Source organism: Eupeodes corollae, chromosome 1, assembly GCF_945859685.1.
Source record: "Eupeodes corollae chromosome 1, idEupCoro1.1, whole genome shotgun sequence".
Lineage (NCBI taxonomy): Eukaryota > Metazoa > Arthropoda > Insecta > Diptera > Syrphidae > Eupeodes > Eupeodes corollae.
This window is the reverse complement of record NC_079147.1, coordinates 306,321,534-306,338,816: the sequence shown is the minus strand read 5'-3', so window position 1 is coordinate 306,338,816 and position 17,283 is coordinate 306,321,534. Positions and strand designations below refer to the sequence as shown.

The following is a 17,283-nucleotide window of genomic DNA, read 5'->3' as shown; positions in this document are numbered from 1 at the left end:
CTGGTCGAATTGACGTCACTTGAAAATCGCAAATTTCTAAATGTAGAACATGGACATTCTCTTTGTTTTGAGTTCGGAAAAATTAAATCGAAATCGATAAAAGTAAATTTTAAAAATCCAATTTATATTTGAATCGATTTCATTTCGAATGAAAGTAAAGAGCATGACTTGACAACATGTGGTTCCATCAGGACTGGGCATGGCAAATAGACAGACAACAAGAGCAATTATGGCTTTGTTGTATTTATTTTCTTAGAATAATAATGTTGGCGGGGGTTATCGCAAGTAGAACATTTCCTGGGAATGTAAGCCAGCCGATTTTAATCATTGGAAACTAATTTATGTTCAAAAAGTTCAGTTGTTATTGCATTGGACATCCAAAGAATATGTTGGGGAAAAGAAGTACTTCCAAAAAGATGAAATTCATCATAGATTCCCGATTAGGCCCATAAACGTTATTTTCTGAACCACCTTTATGTATAGGGATAAGTTACTTAATAGCAAAGAAAATCAATTGTTATTTTATTTTACAACAACAAAGTTTAAATATCTTACTTTTCGGACCTTATTACCAACTGTTTAATACTAATAATTAAGTGGAGTGGACTAACCATGCATATTTAAATTTTCTCAAAAGGAATTTTTAAATATATCTAATTGGTCCAATAATTTCAAAATAGATTATAGTTATCGTACTCTTAAAACTGCCGACTCATTATTAAATTTAAAAAAGCAGAAAGTAGTGGACACTGGAATAGAAGGAATCGTTTACAGACCTGTGGGCCGATAGGTTCCTGATTTTCGTGGGCAAGGAAACTATTATAATATCGAAAAATATATAACAATAAAAATAATCTGATTTATACGATTAGAGCTATACAAAAATATTTATAAATAAAACTCATTTTTCTTTTCGTTAAGAAAGTGTATAAGAGCCTTTAATAAATTAATTGTACTATTCACTGAATGCGGCCATTTTCAAAGTGGCCATCCCTGAGTTTTAATTGCAGAATGTCAAACATTTGACATTTCTGTTTCTGAAAAAGTTTCTAAAAATCTACTTCTTTGTTGATAAAAAGCAAACATTTAATTCTAATTCTATTTTTAATTAACAAAAACACATCAAAATGGGTAAGGCAGAGGTTGGCACTCCTAAATACCTGGCTAATAAAATGAAAGCCAAGGGATTGCAAAAACTCAGATGGTACTGCCAAATGTGTCAGAAGCAGTGTCGAGACGAGAATGGATTCAAGTGCCACACAACTAGCGAAGCCCATCAGAGGCAGCTGCTCCTGTTTGCTGACTCCCCTGGTAAATTCATCTTCAGTTTCTCCAAAGAATTCTCCGATGGCTACATGGAGCTGTTGCGCCGCCGTTTCGGTACAAAGCGAGTGGCAGCAAATAAAATCTATCAGGAGTACATCGCCGATAAGAGCCACATTCACATGAATGCCACCCGTTGGCTGACACTATCCGACTATGTTAAATGGCTTGGAAGAAGTGGACAGTGTGTGGTTGACGAGACAGAAAAAGGTTGGTTCGTCACCTACATCGATCGCAGTCCGGAGGCTCTGGAGGCACAAAATAAACTGGACAAAAAAGAGAAGATGGAAAAGGACGACCAGGAAAGGATGATGGAATTCATAGAAAAGCAAATTGAGAAAGCGAAACAGTCGGAAAAGAAAGACGAACTAAGTGAGGACGAGAAGTACACAGAGTTTGTGAGATATGAGGATGAACCACTTGTTCTGGGAATCAAGCTGGAAAAGAAATTCAATCCAAATAGCACAGCTTTGGGAAAATCGTGTTTGTTAAAGCGACCATCAGGGGATGAGGATGAAAAAGTTTTTAAAAAACCAAAGCCTCTAAATAAACCGTCCTCTTCCTCAACATCATCCTCCTCAAGCACATGTGCTCTTGGTGAAATCATGAAAATGGAAGAAATCAAAAAGGAGAAACAAAATCGTAAAGACTATTGGCTGACCGAAGGAATCGTAGTAAAATTCATAGACAAATCGTTAGGAGACAAGTTCTACAAGCAAAAGGCAGTCGTTCTAGAGGTGATTGATAAATACAGAGGGAAGATTAAGTTCCTGGAAACTGGAGAGAAAGTCAAGGTAGATCAGGTAAGATGGACATTTGTTTTAATCTAATAAATCCTCTCAATAACCAAAGTACCTTCCAGGCTCACTTAGAAACTGTAATTCCCGCTCTGGACAAACCCATAAAAGTAGTGAATGGAGCCTATCGAGGCACCGATGCCATTCTGAAAAAGCTGGACGAGAAGAATTTCTGTGTGACTATAGAAATATCACGTGGACCGCTGAAAGGCAGAATCGTTGAGCGCGTTCAATACGAGGACATAAGCAAATTGCATTGAAACAAAAACCACGCGTTTCTTTTATTTAAAATATTTTTTTTAATGTTTTTAATGAAAAATAGAATAAATTAATTTAAGTTACTTAAGAGAAAACAAAAAGGAGAGTTTTTTTTTAATGACTAATGCCGAAAACTCTAACTATCAGGTACATTGTGAAGTCTTTGGGCACGGTGTTGACCTTTTTAGATATTGCTTATCGATCTTCGGAGGCGTTTCCAGAATAATTTCTTTTCATCCAACTTGGAGTTGGGCGACGATCCGGATGGCCATTTGATGTATGTTTTAACGTCCATGAGGTATTGAAGAGTCTTGGGACGCTTGTGCTTGGGAATGTCCTCCAGAAATACAAGGATAACGTGCTCTTTGCTGGCTTCAAACATTCTGTAAGAAAATTAAAAATGGAAAGTAAGTATTTTTATTATTTTTGTAAAGAATGAATTTATGCTTTACCGATGCTGAGCCAATCGCATTTCAAATTGACACCAATGACTAAGAAGGAAATTTGTTGATATAAGAAGCATTAGGCATCTCGATCGATCCATGCACGATATTATGTTGTCGAGAATTGGAACTCCAACCTGAAAAAAATGATATTTAGTAAAAATTATTTATATTCCTTGTGTTATCCAAGCCCTGACTTATTAATTATTAATGTTGTTGTAATTAGCGCACGTTGAAGGAATTTGAATACATTTAATAAGTCAAAGACCCCCGAAAAATGGGGGGTTAGTGTCGGTGTACATTGGTTTTGAATTGGGCTCAAGGGTAAACTTATGGGTATTTATAGATGGGCGAGTATTTGGTTTAAGATAAGGAATAGTCAGTAAGGAATTTGATGTTGCTTTTGTCATCAATGGTTTTAAATGCTCTATTTTGAACACTGTCCAAGAAATTTGGGAGCTAGGCCACCCTAGAATTTTTTCGTTTTGATCTGAAATTGTTCCATAGGATTTCAAAAATGTTGTGCCAAAAGATTATTGGCAGCAAAAACCTTTAATTACTCGGTTTTAAATTTTTTTTTGATTAATGGTTGGTATTATTAAAATTTCTTATAATTTCTAATATTCAAAACAAAAGATTTTATCTCAATACTGGGGAATACATAACTCACATAATTTTGAACGAATGGACTTGAAATTTGGAATATATCTTATGTGACGATTTTGTAAACAAATTTGTTTACTTTGGAAGTGCTCAATTTTTACTTCTGGTCATAGACCCTTAAAAGAAAGGCATCATCGAAAAGGCCTCACAACCGCTATTTTTAAATCAATCACTTCAAAAAAAAAATGCTTTAAAGCAGTCGTGTTTAACAAAAAGCTAGTTCAGTAAATCGGCCTATAGGATATTCTAACCCCTTCCGAACTATCGTCAGCGAACCAATAAATTCGATTAGAAGTTAATTACAGGAGATATGTACAAAAATGAGGAAGAGTGTCGGGGTCAAATCGGAGCCTTGAGGCACACCAGCGTTCATTATTATTATTATAATTTATTAGCATAAAATTAAAATTAACATGTTAATGCATAAATGAGCACTAGCTGCTTGGAGCTTCTGGCTCTTAAGTGAAAAAAAAGAATGTATGTAAATTACTATACAATATTATAATGTTATGAAAAAAAAATTATTAGAGTTAAAAGTTTATATTTCAATCTTGTGTGATTTGATAAATTTATATAATTTTTTTTAATATTCTCAGGGTCTAAGTTAATCAAGATCTCTTCTACTGATGTCGTTGGGTTATAGATGCTGTTGTTGGATGTCAATGATTTGTATGCATGATTTGCATATTCTCAGGGTCTAAGTTAATCAAGATCTCTTCTACTGATGTCGTTGGGTTATAGATGCTGTTGTTGGATGTCAATGATTTGCACGCTCCTATCCCAAGGATGTGTTTCAAGTTTATTGTTGTTTGACAGAGAGTGCATGTTGGTGGGTTTTTTTTTATAAGATGTTGGTGGGTGAGTGCTTTTAATTTTGATTTGTTGTGATGTTTTATCAGAAGATCTCTTATTTTGCTTATTATAACAGCTGTGTTGCTTGGATTCATAATTGCGCTGAGAACTGCACGACTGTCTGAGCATGTAACACAATTGTTGTTTAACTTTGTCATTATAGTTCCGGTTTCTAGGATCGCTGATGCATCTTCAGTAAAAATAGGCGCTATATTATCTAATAAATCTATAGATAGCAATGATCCGTCCTCGTAAGTTGATGCGAATGATGTGCTAAATTGGGTTTTAGAGCCATCAATGTATAAAAATTTCCAACCATTCGACTTCAATAAAGTTGTTACGTCATGATATAATGCCTGGTACATATTGCTGGATGTATTACACTTTCCGTCGCCTGTCATTCATATCCATTATAAATTAATAACCAGCGTTCATATTATGGGTTTCATTAGAAAATTTCCAATACAACAAATCCATCATAAGTTGTGTTTTGTATTTTAAAAATCGTTTCCAAATTGACAAGCACCCTTTTACAGAATTCATTAAATGAAGTTGTGCAGATAATAAATTAATCATAGAGTAATAAAGCTCAGCTTTGAGTTTTTTTTTATAATAAACGGGCACTCAAGGGGTTATTAATACCCTTAACATGTTTAAAGTTTAAACATAGTGCGAGCGTTAGGAAAATAGGGAAGGATTAAAGAGGAGATACCGATGCACATTGGTCTTAAAGTTTTGAATATCAAAATGATAGGGAAAAACAGAGCTCGGTAAAGCATTCCACATTCTCGATGTGCGGTTATAAAAAGAATCTCTATACTTGAGAGTACGTTCGAAATTGAGCTCAAGGTTAAACTGATGTGCATTCCCAGAAATACGAGTATTACGGCTGAATTGTTTTAGGAGGGGGGGGGGAATGCAACTGGCTAATTAGATAGAACACTGTTTATAAAAATATCGGTAGAACAACGAAAGGCATGAAACATTGCGGCGGTGTTCAAGTGTCGTAATTTTTTCTGTTATAGTTCTATCGCCTAACTTGTTTTAGGGTCACCTGCCCAAATATGCGAGTTATATTCAAGTTTTGGACGAATGAAGGGTTTATATATTACAGCCAGATCAGAAGAGGTGAAAAATTTCTGGCACCGTCGGAGAAATCCTAAGCCCCTAGCAGCATTTTCTGCAATATCGAATATGTGATCATTCCATAAGAGGTGATCTGTAATACACATACCGAGTATTGATGTTGATTAGTTTCCTCAATGGAAGTGCCGCTCATGGATAGCGGCATCGGGGGTGGGTTACGCTTTAACAACAGGAGACAGGATTGAGTTTTCGAAGCATTAAATTCTACACGGTTTTTGATTCCCCATTGTACAATGCTGTAGAGATCAGAATTCAATGAGCTGCCGTTGAAGTTCCACATCCGAAGGACAAGGATGAGAATCTAAAAACGAATATGAAAAGCTGAGGGTACTGTCATCAGCTGTCATCAGAATGAAAAACATGAACATTTGTCATTTTGATAGCAGAAGCCCTGACTTAATGGCTACGTTCAATTTCGTGTCGGATAGGGTATCTTGTATAGGTGGATTTCTAGATACCTTGTTAAACGAGTTGGTTAGCTGTATTGAGATAGCTGTTAAAAAATAAAAACAACTTTCAGCTGTTCACAAAAAGCAGAGAAACATTTAAGCTTCGAAATCAAAATTATTGTAAGATAAAACATTTAATGGATAATTCAACTGATTCGTCGGACGATGATGAATTAATAGGTGCGTAACAATTTAATAAATAAGAGATAACCTTAATCTTAGATATAGTTTGGAAGAATTTCTAAAATTCAGAGGCAAATAGCGTCTTCATAGTCTATTATGTACAGAACATTCACAAATACAACTTCAAATAACTTTTTGTATCTTTTTGTTTACCAACAAATACAGAAAGCTGAAATCAATTTTCAAGTTTCTTGAAATTCAACCATGCCTTTTTTGACATCTCAGCTGTTATTGTACTCGTAAAACACTAAGAAAAGGTATCCAGCTAGGCAACCCCATCTGTCTGAGATTGAACGCAGCCAATTGTTAGGGAACTTTTTCTTGACTAACTTTCCATTAAAGTTGTCTTATTTGAAAGGTAATTTTTTGGCAGCTGGCCAATCAGTTACATACTACCCTTACCCTTATGTCGCCTAAACCTGCCCAATACTAGAAACTTGCCTTATCGTTAAGCCCCTTATTTTGTATGAACATGCCCAAAAACTTCCCTTTAATTCTAAAGCCTTTTTTATTATCAGAAATCTTCCAATAACAAACTAATTTCATGAACTATGATAAAAGAAAAAGTATAATTAAAAAATTACCTCAAAGTCTCTTTCATGCATGCAAATAGAAAGATCTCCTGCGATTTCGATGTTCGGCATCAACTCCTCCAAAACCCACGGTCTATCGTTCTGGCAATAGCTTATGAATATGTCGTACATAGCGTTCGATTCCGACTCCGATAAACTATACAAGCTTTCACTTTTCTCCTTAGCGGCAAGTGACAATAAGGCGGCTGACTTCAAGGACGACCAATAGTAATGAATGTGCCAGCGCTTCAGGTAGACTACTATTGTAACAGTTGCAATGAAGACAACAATACACGACACAATCACCACATACTTTGTAGCATTTTGAATACTCTGGATAATGATGTCATCAAAGGATCTCGGCTGGCAGTCCAGCTGGAAAAACGCCATCTTCTCGGTCTCATTGAAGCACCAATAATGGATGTCCTCATAGTCGAGCAATTGGAACTTCATCGTCGAACCATTGATTTTGTCGTAGAGAATAATTTGACTCGGATTCGGACAAGGATTGGTGCTCAAGTTCTTGAAATACTTCGTGATTACATGGAAATTGAAAAGTTTATGCGAGTATCCGTTTCCTACTTTGCGAATGTTTTCGTAACTTTCTTTGATCATTGGTTTGTATTTTGAAATTGCTGCTGCATAAGCGACAGAGGTATTTGAAAAGCTCTCATCCAAGTGCGGAATTTCCAGAACTCTAAATTTCGAATCAAACGCCTCTTGAGTGTTCTCAAGAACATTATTCAAGCAATCGGTCTTTTTGTTATTTGCAATCGCAATATCCACAAAGTCTCGAAGAACACAATCACAAACAAAGTCATTGTCCCCAATGCCAAGATAGTGTAAGCCTTGAAAATCTTTCATCATTTCCGATGTGAGAATATTGATGTTGTTGTTGCGAAGATTCAAAACTTCAAGCTTAGTGTTGTTTGTAAATATGCTATTATACCAGTTTCCAACGTGATTAGAGCTCAAATCAAGGATTTTAAGGTTTTTTAGAATGTGCGCCAATGTATCTACGCCTGCATTGTCAATGTTGTTCTTAGCTAAGCTCAGTACTTCAAGACGACTGAGCTTCTTCAACCACCTGAGGTCTTTTATATTTGCCTCGTCGAACAAAAGTATCCTTAAGGACTTTGCCACCATCGCAAAGGACTCCTCAGCCAAGGAGTAAACTGTAAAAGAGTTTCCCGACATGTCAAGTCCTAAAAGTTTTGTATTTCGAAACGAGGTTGCTGGTAAAACAGGAAACGACGTATAACAGAGACTTATATATTTGAGGCTCTTTGGTAAGTAGCCGAAAGCTGCTCCGCTAGTTTTGGTGAGTTTCGTAAACGACAGGTCTAGGTAGACGAGCTTCGTGAGTGTCTTGAAGGCATGTTGTTCAATCCTTACGCCAACAAGGAGGTTAATTATTTGTTCAAGAGGTGGTATGGGAATCTTAAAGTCTATGTCTAAGGCATTTTGATTCGATAGATCTAGATAGTGAATGTTTCGAACAAAGGAAAACGCTTGCGATGGAACTCTCAAAATCTTATTATTTGAGATGTAGAGTGCCGTCAGTTTAGTTAAGTTTTCAAAGACATGCGATGAAATAAACTCAATCTTGCAGTAGCTGATATCTAATTCCCTAAGAGCATTCAGCTTGGGAAAGGTGGACCATGCAATGCTCATTTCTGAAAAAAAGAAAACAAAACAATAAACTAAACTCGTTTAAGAAACTTTATTTTTACCATTTTTGAATTTATCCCCACTGGGTATGTTAGATGAAAAATTGTTTCCCTTCAACGTAAGATATTGCAACTTTTGGCCAATTCTTTGAAGAGTTTTGTAGGGTGCATTTTTTAAATCATTGTAAGCCGCCGAAAACGCAACGATATAGTCAAGGTTGTTGTCGCATTCAAATGTAACTTCTGCTTCAAGTAATTCGTCTGAGCTTCGTGTTCGATGGGATTTGTCTATAAACAATTTTGAATATCCTAAAAAAAAGAACAAGCTTTGTATAAATGTACCAAATAAGTTTGAAGTTAAACAAAATACTCTTCATATTTATAAGGAAAAAAATAGGGCAAATTTTTTGTTGGCATACCGCCATGCTGTTTCATACAGGCGAGCTGTTTGACACTAAGTGAATCCCAATTAGGTTAGGATTCGGAACCTGCTGAGTTTTTTACTCATGGGTATAGCTTGGTGTCTTTACTCTTTTCCCACCATGGCCTCGCCATATACATTAGGAACGATGTTGCTTATCAGCTCTTACCACAATATGGCCTTTGCACCAATTCCTTTTTTAATTATATGTGGTTTAAATTCTCCGTAAATAAGCAAATCATTCACTACTGCTTCCTTTATCGAAGCCCAAATTTAGACAGAGTATCAACTTCTTGTGAATTTGATGCTTTGTCTGATTCCATCCAAAGAATTGTTTCGTCCTATTCTCGCACTGAAATCGTTGTTACGGGAGATTTCAATGTACACAATTTGTCATGGCTTCAACATTCAGGCTAGACAACACCCGATGAAGTGTGTGCAGAAATCTTCGCTGAGTTGAACCACCTAACTCAGCTAGTCAACGACCCCACCTGAATATCGGACTCTTGACTTGTTTTTTACCTCTGACCCTGATAAGTACGCTGTTAGTGTTCTATCTTCTCTAGGCACATCTGACCATTGTATTATATTCTCGTGCCAAAACTGTTCAGTTAAAGAAAAAGCTTCTAAGTTTGGCAATACGAGAAAGCCAACTGGGAAGGTCTCAATAATTACTTCAGGATCTTTAACTGGTCACTATGCTTCCTCGATAGTAAAGTTGACGGCAGCGCTGATATGATCACAAGTTAAATTCTCCTGGGAATGAGAACTTTTATACCGAACAGGGTTAAAAGTATCAGACCCAAGGAAAACGCATAGTTCGATGCGAGCTGTAAAGAGGTTATTAGGGCCAAAGAGGTAAGTTTCCGTTGCTATAAAGCCAACCGTACTGAGGAAAGCCAGAAAAAGTTCAAACAAGCCAGGAAGGCCTGCAACGCCCATATTCGACGGACCAATTTTTACATGACCAAAAGTTACGGCAAAAAATACTGCAATGTCCCAAAGGGAGTACAAATTTTTGGTCATTTGTAAAAACATGAAGAATTCTTCCTCTTCTACGGTTCCTACGCTCGTTGTCAATGACACTCCATATGTTAGCTCTTTAGAGAAAGCTAATCTCTTTGCTAGGCAGTTCGCCGCCAATTATACGCCGCCAGTGAGTGTTATGACTCCGCCTATACTTGAGCGACTTAGTGATTCTATGGGACCAAGCTTTTTTTAGCACTCGTACTGTGGCAAGAGCCCTAAGAGTATTTGCATCAATGAGACTCAAGACCTCGATATTCTCGGTATGTGTGTCACCAACCACCTCTTGTGGAGTGATCACATACGCGATTTCGCCAAAAATGCCGCAAGGTGTTTGGGTTTCCTTAGGCGATGCAAGAAATATTTCACCCCTTCTGATCTGGCTATTATCTACAAGACTTACATACGTCTAAAGCTTGAGTATAACTCCTATCTCTGGGCTGGTGCTCCTGCAACTTACTTAAGCCTCTCGGATTGTATTGAACGTAGAGTATTCAAATTGATAGATGATAATATCATCATAACTTCATTTACTTCGCTTGAACATCGTCGTAAGGTCTCTTGGATGACTCTTTTTTACCGTTATTTTAACGGCTTATGCTCTAGTAAAATAGCCAGTTGCATTCCTCCCCTTAAACAGTTCAACCGTAATACTCGCGCTTCTAGAAATGCTCATCAGTATACCCTCGAGGTGCTTTTTTTTAGATGCATGAGAAGTTTGTATGGTTGTTTTTTTACAGTTTGACAGTCTAGAATGTCAAACAGTATTGACGTTTCTGTTCAGTTATTTTGGTGAATTTATCGTAAATTGTAAGTTGAACAAAATAAATCTGTTTGCGAAGTTCGTCCAAGGAATTGTGTTTAGTTTTGACTGTCATTTCTAGCTAAATAGTTTTGTCAATAAGTAAAATTGCCGTCAATAGAGCTAATCATATCTGCAATCCTCATTACATCAATTGAACGTGACAGATAGGGTGGTGTACTAGCAGGTGGCATTATCGTTCCTTATTTCTTTCGGAATGAGGAAAGACTTGCTGTTACGGTGAGTGGCGAGCACTATCAACGTCAATCTGACTGATTTTTAGTTTCCAAAAATTAATCCATGAGTGAAACTTGCATCCAGGAAACTAATCAACTTTCAGTACTCGGTAGGTGTATCACAGATCTCCTCTTGTGGAATGATCACATATTCGATGTTGCCAAAAATGCTGCTAGGTGCTTAGGATTTCTCCGACGGTGCAAGAAATTTGTCATGCCTTCTGACCTGGCGGCAATTTACAAAACCTTCATTCGTCAAAAACTTAAACGTATAACTCGCATATTTGGGCAGGTGCCCCTTAAACAAGTTAAAATCTTTTAAATAGGATGAATAGGATCTTAAAAATAGCTTTGAAAATGGTAGGCAATAGAACCAAAAAAATTACATCAATGTAATTGCCGCAATGTTTCATGGCTTTAGTTGTTCTTCCATTATTTTTAAAAAAACAGTGTTTTGTGAAATCAGAACGTTGCATCCCCCCTCCTCAAACAATTTAGCCGTAATACTCGCACTTCTTGGGATGCTTGAGTTTTTTGTACGTAGTTTGATAATCAAAACTTTAAGGCCAATGTGCACAAGTATCTCCTTTTTCAATCCTTATCATTTTCCTTAAGTTTTCGCTATGTTTAAGCTATAAACATGTTAAGGGTCATCGGCAACATTTGGTTCCCACAAGACGGAGTAACTTGTCATACAGCTCGCTTAGATAACAACTTATCAAGAAATACTCGTAATTTCGGTGATTACTTTGTTTCTAAAAGTAGCCTTTTTAACTGCCACCTTCATTCGTGCGACTTATGTAAAGGCTTCTCTATTACTTTTTACGGAACTATTTAACTCATTGGTTTTTGCTAACAAACCAGCAACTCTTGAAGCATTGGAAGCCGCCATAGTTAAAGCAATCATTGAGGTCGTACGCCAAGATTTATAGGAGACAAGTCGTACAGAAGTTTCTGGTAAAATTGACTAAGATTTCATATTCTTGGTTGACATATGTATATCGAAAATCATATTCAATAAATCCAACAATACATATATCTTTCTTATATGATTACTTGAAGTTCTCTATATATGGAAGTTGAAAATTTGGCTAAGGCCATGGTTTGAGTATATACTCGTTTTCCCAGGTACATTTAAAAAATGTATTTTGTTCATAGTAATAACAATAATTAAATTCTATTTTAATTACCCTCCATAACGTAATTTCTATAAATAATAATAAAATATGCAAAAACAACAAAATAAATAAGTAAACAATAAAGTATCGAAATTTAAATCTAAAACAAAGTGTGATATGAAATCGCAGTCGTTTTTGTAGAAAGTTATTTTTATCAGTATGCTTCCCGCAACTGATAAAGTGATTTTACAATTATCATAAAATAACAACAAAAATTTGGTATTCATATTTAATCTAGCCATTAACCATAATACACAATTTGATTGAGCAACCCATTTATAATACGAGTTGTGTTTCCGTAGGGAAATTTATATTTTGTAGAAATCATGAAATGAGAACGTCCCACAATTTTATAGTAATTTTACTGTGCGTCTACGGGGTTTATATGTAGTCTGAACTACTTAAGAGGTACTTTGGTTACTATGAGAGTGCTGATTCTAAAGTGATTACTTGAGATGTTAAACTCTAAGGAATCACCAAAACCGATACAAAAACGCACTTAAACTAAATATCAAACGGCCTTGTAAAACTTAAAAATGGTCAAGAAAGTATTGATGGCAACGACGCATGGTCAATATGACCACCCAATTCAATTGTGACAAGCTGCACATCAACACAATCATAGAATTGATGCTATAAAATCTACGATTGACAGTTCGAAAACTTACTGACAATTGGAATATCTGAAGGATTACTTTTGAGTGTCCATTTAAGCCCGAACAGGTTCCGAAAATGATAAAACTTTACACCTTGTTCATAAATGACCATGATATGTACAAGGGTGCAGATGAGCATTTCCACAAGTATAAATATAAAAAAATTATCTTGTGATAGTGCGTAGCGTCAAAGGATACGATAAATTAATAAAAAATAGCCAAAGATTAGATGGGGTAGAAATGTGTACTCTATTTTTATCAGTATCTTATTTCATGTTCCTTAGATTTTAGTAAATATAAATAGTTGTAAATAGGTTAAGATCAATTAAGTTAAAATAAAGGCATAGCTTAAAACAGACGTGTCATTTGTTTATTTCCGGATTTATTTTCATTGGTCCTTCGAGTCGGACCAACTTGGGAAATTCTTCAAAATACTTATCAAGTATTCCGTAATATAATTCTTCCACTTCTTCATTGTTGTATTCTGGGAGCTTGTTGGTATAGAGATTTGTCATCTCTTCAAATAAGACACATGGACACATTTTCAAAATTATATAAATGATGGAAACCGAAACGAAGACGGAAATTGCTATAAGATTTCTAAAATAAAAACCTCAAACAATGTTTTTTTTGATGGTCTTATAGAACAAAAAGTAGACTTCGAAAATGGTAAAACCTCTAACAATTTCAGCTCTCCTTGTGTTCCTTGGGAACACAATGCATAAATAAAAATTGTGATTACTGATTCAATATTTTTCAAATCTGGTGAGAGTGGACCGATTTGGAATTTGTCAGTACTTCGATCTATATTTTACAATGCAAGTCTCATTTTGAAGGTTATTAAGAGCACAACATACAAACTAGTGAGTATTTTCCAAAATCAGGGAACGCCTTTCAGAAACCACAAGAAAAGTTCAAATTCCGATTTAGACTAAAAAATATTAACTTTGAATCGAAAAATGTTGAGCTGCTGAGTAGAAAATGTATTCAATCTAAAAAATGATTGTGTGTACATTTTTGCATAAGTTAACTTTTGCTGTTTTCAATAGTTATTGCTAAGCAATAGTAATACTCGTAATTGAAATAGTTAATTTGGTAAAATTAAAATTAAATCTTATACAAATATTTGAATAATTTGTTGACTTCAATCTTTATCGCGACATATTTTCGCGTCAAAACCTACAAAACTGTATTTCTGGCCTACCTCATGGTTGGTGCTTTGGACTGTCATGCCAGAGGTCTCAAATTAGATGTGCCATCTAAAAATTTTTCACGGGTACTGTCTCTTGCGAGGAATCGATAAATCCTCTAGGAGTAATTCTTATCATGAAAATTTCTTTCTCTATTTAGCCTTTCGGATTCGGCTTTAAACTGTGTATCCCCTCCATCCCTGACAACTTTACTCGCACACAGGATTGGTTGGGAGTTGTACTCGTAAGTCACTTGATCCTATAGTTTTCAACGGACCTAATGTGTTTTAGTTTTAGCCAACACGAAACGAAAGTGCAAGCTTACCAAACTTACAGCCTTGCAAAATTAGGAATAATCTCGAAATATTTGATATATCTATATATGCTAATTTAGTTAACCAAAAAGTGTTGTCTTCAAAAATAAACCCGGCAATAATTTTACAGACAATTGGGAACTATATATAATTATTGCTTATCTCGGGTGTCGTGTGTCTTCTATTTAACACCGCTGGACTACTTTTTGTGGGGTTATGCGAAGTCTTTTGTCTACGCAGATATTATTGTTATACCGACATTATTGACGTTTTGGAAGAGAATATTCGGCTTGCCATTGCTGGTATAGGGCACAACTGTTCCAATTTTTTTTTTTTCAAAAATTGGGACTCTCTTATTTACTTATTTACTTAAGGTGGCGCTACAGTCCGGGGCGGACCTTTTTTTCAATAAATAATCTGAGAACAATCAAATGACATTTCTTAAAAAATATCCATGAAATGGTGTTAATGACTTCTTTACGTAAATTAATTTTTTTCGTCAAAACAGGGGAATAGAAATTTAGAATTTTTCTGTGATATCTAAAATGACCTTGTTTTTTTTTTTGGAAAATGCTTTTAAGGTTTTTAAAGAATTGCCAAATGTTAACAACTATGATTTCATAAGAAAAAATTAGTCTTATGCTAATATCTTTAATTATTGCCAAAATATACAAGTTGGAAATCTTTATGCTTCGATGCATCCAATTATTTTGTAGGTCATAACATTTTTTTTCTTCAAAAAATACTTTTTTCCACAATTTTTAATTAAAAAAAAATCTTTTAGATGAGTTTTATTTCGAATTTATACCAATTCGATACCACTTTGCATGACGTTTCATTGAAGTCTTTTCACCAAATTTTTTCTATATCAATACAGCACGCACTCAATATTTTTGAAAAATTTTAATTAAAATTTATTTTAAGGCGATATCTCCACTGTTTGTGGAGATATGGCCGACGGACGAAAAAAGGTATTCCAAACATACGGACGTATTTAACTTTTGATTGAAATACTAGGGACCTTAAAACGGTGAGAAATGTCCGAATTTTCAGTTTGACAAATCTGACCGACTGCAGGTTTTCTGTGGGAAGTTTATGAACAAAAACAACAATTGCGGTATTGTTTTTATGGAAAACAATTTTAAACTATTCAATTCACATATAGACGTTTCGTTTTGTGATCACTGTACTGAATAATTCACTCTAACGAAGCTCACTATTTCAAGCTTCTACTGTATTTCGTTCAATTTATGTAGTTCTATACCTTTTAAATTTGAAACTACTAAACTCCCATTTGTATGAGCCCAGGTTTGCATGTGTTCTTTCAGGCCATCCATCATGCAAAGGCCTCCTTCACTTGACAGCAGTTTTAAAATATATTCATTTAAAATATCCCTCGTCACGCTCTCGTCAAAGCCACTCCAATCGGTATCGTCTTCGTTACTTTCAATCTCGCCAGTTGTATCATTATAACCGTTATTTCGATTTCTATTACTATCGATTTTTGAGATTATTGCACCTTTTAAATTCACCGTCGCTAAATGTATAAGTTTGAAAAAATCTCTCTTGAAATCTTCGATAGATTCTATCACTAAACTCTGTTTCTGTTCAAGTTTCGAAAACTCTCGACTTCGATCACTGAGGGGCGTGGCATCACATTGACTGCAATTATTTGAATAAAACAAAAGGATAAACACTAGAATCCTGTAGCGATGGTTCATGTTTTTAAACTCAGAGATATTACCCGACATACACAATACCGAAACCGAAACGTAATTTTCACAAACTAAAGTCAAGGTAAATGGTCATTTTAACCAGAGGCAGAAAGCAGAAAATCGGCCTTATCGATTTTGTATATTGGCAAAACATTGATTATGGGCAGGCTTATCGACTATCGGGCGAAATAAAAAGGAACAACAATGTTTATATACTTCCCGTGAAGAGATTTGGCTTATCTTTAGACGATTAGAGCGGTTTTATCTTTCTAAGGTGCGATAATACACACCACCTACATTCCTATGCCAATATTATGTACGCGGTTATACAGGCGCTATAGACGCGTAGCGTATAAATTATTAAATATGCAGAAGTCAAGTGACAATAACTCTTTGCCTTAGCAATCAAAATGCAAGCTTATTATTTCAAGAAGGTCAAGTTTTCGCTCCAAAACGAGTTAAAACTTGACAGAAATTGTTGTCATTTGATCACTTTGTTTTTAGCAAATTCTCATTCAAGAGTTTATGGGAAATTTATAGGTTCTTAAAATAGAAATCACTCTTGAAGCACGCACTTCTGGTAGAAATTTAAATAATGATATCCCCGGCACCCTTCTCTGTTTTTATGAAATTTCCATACCAATTTTATTAGACTGATAAGGCGATTTTTGATAAAATAAATTATTTGTTGATAAATTAATGAATATTTCAGGTTGCAATAAAACATGAATTATTGTAGCCTTATTTATGTGTAGCTTTGGCAAATAAAATATTTAAAATTCTAATCATAAGAATTTACCTTTTATTTGTTTGTTAATTTTATTCGCGGACTACGAACTCAAATCATCGATCAATTTTTGTTTTTAAATGTCAACAAGACAGAAAAATAAAAATGTTTTTTAATTAAAGTGAATGGATGTGTTATGGGTCTTAAATATGTTTAGGATTTGAATCGATATGTTGGAAATAATCTTAGTGCCTTGAGTAAGCAAATTATCGCTAAATTTTAGCATCTTTATTCAGACATAGTGGATGCTTTTTCGATTTTTGAATGAAATTTGAAGTTCTGTTTTATTTTGTCAAACTTTATACAAGATGGGGCTATCTTCCAATATTGGTCGAACTGTCAAAAGTCTGCCAATAGCATCCAATCAGGTGGCAATTGACTATTTTCTATCAGTTAAATTTGTCTGTTTAATTGGTTGGTTGATTTTATCCAAATTTTAGACAATTTTGTATCTTCCCACTAATGACTGTCTGTTATACGGACTTCAAAAAACAAAAAATGTTTAGAATCATTGGAAGCAATTCTCTTGACCGCAAGGTATCATGCCTGTCATTGTTTTATCGATATTTTTATAATCAGTACTCTAGCGAAATAGTAGTACC

General features: G+C 35.1%; 2 protein-coding genes across 2 annotated transcripts; one reads left to right on the top strand and one right to left on the bottom strand.

The window, feature by feature from the left end:
* The first annotated feature begins 1,022 nt into the window (after positions 1–1,022).
* On the top strand, positions 1,023–2,479 carry LOC129942431 (DNA/RNA-binding protein KIN17). Its single transcript, XM_056051356.1, has 2 exons — positions 1,023–2,126; positions 2,186–2,479. The coding sequence occupies exons 1-2, from the start codon at positions 1,128–1,130 to the stop codon at positions 2,378–2,380; spliced, it is 1,194 nt and encodes a 397-aa protein (XP_055907331.1). The 5' UTR covers positions 1,023–1,127; the 3' UTR covers positions 2,381–2,479.
* On the bottom strand, positions 2,424–15,974 carry LOC129942430 (toll-like receptor 13). The gene is made up of 5 exons (XM_056051355.1): positions 15,444–15,974; positions 8,420–8,665; positions 6,699–8,362; positions 2,831–2,958; positions 2,424–2,761 (listed from the first exon to the last, which is right to left on the bottom strand). The coding sequence occupies exons 1-5, from the start codon at positions 15,928–15,930 to the stop codon at positions 2,563–2,565; spliced, it is 2,724 nt and encodes a 907-aa protein (XP_055907330.1). The 5' UTR covers positions 15,931–15,974; the 3' UTR covers positions 2,424–2,562.
* Between the last annotated feature and the right edge of the window lie 1,309 nt (positions 15,975–17,283).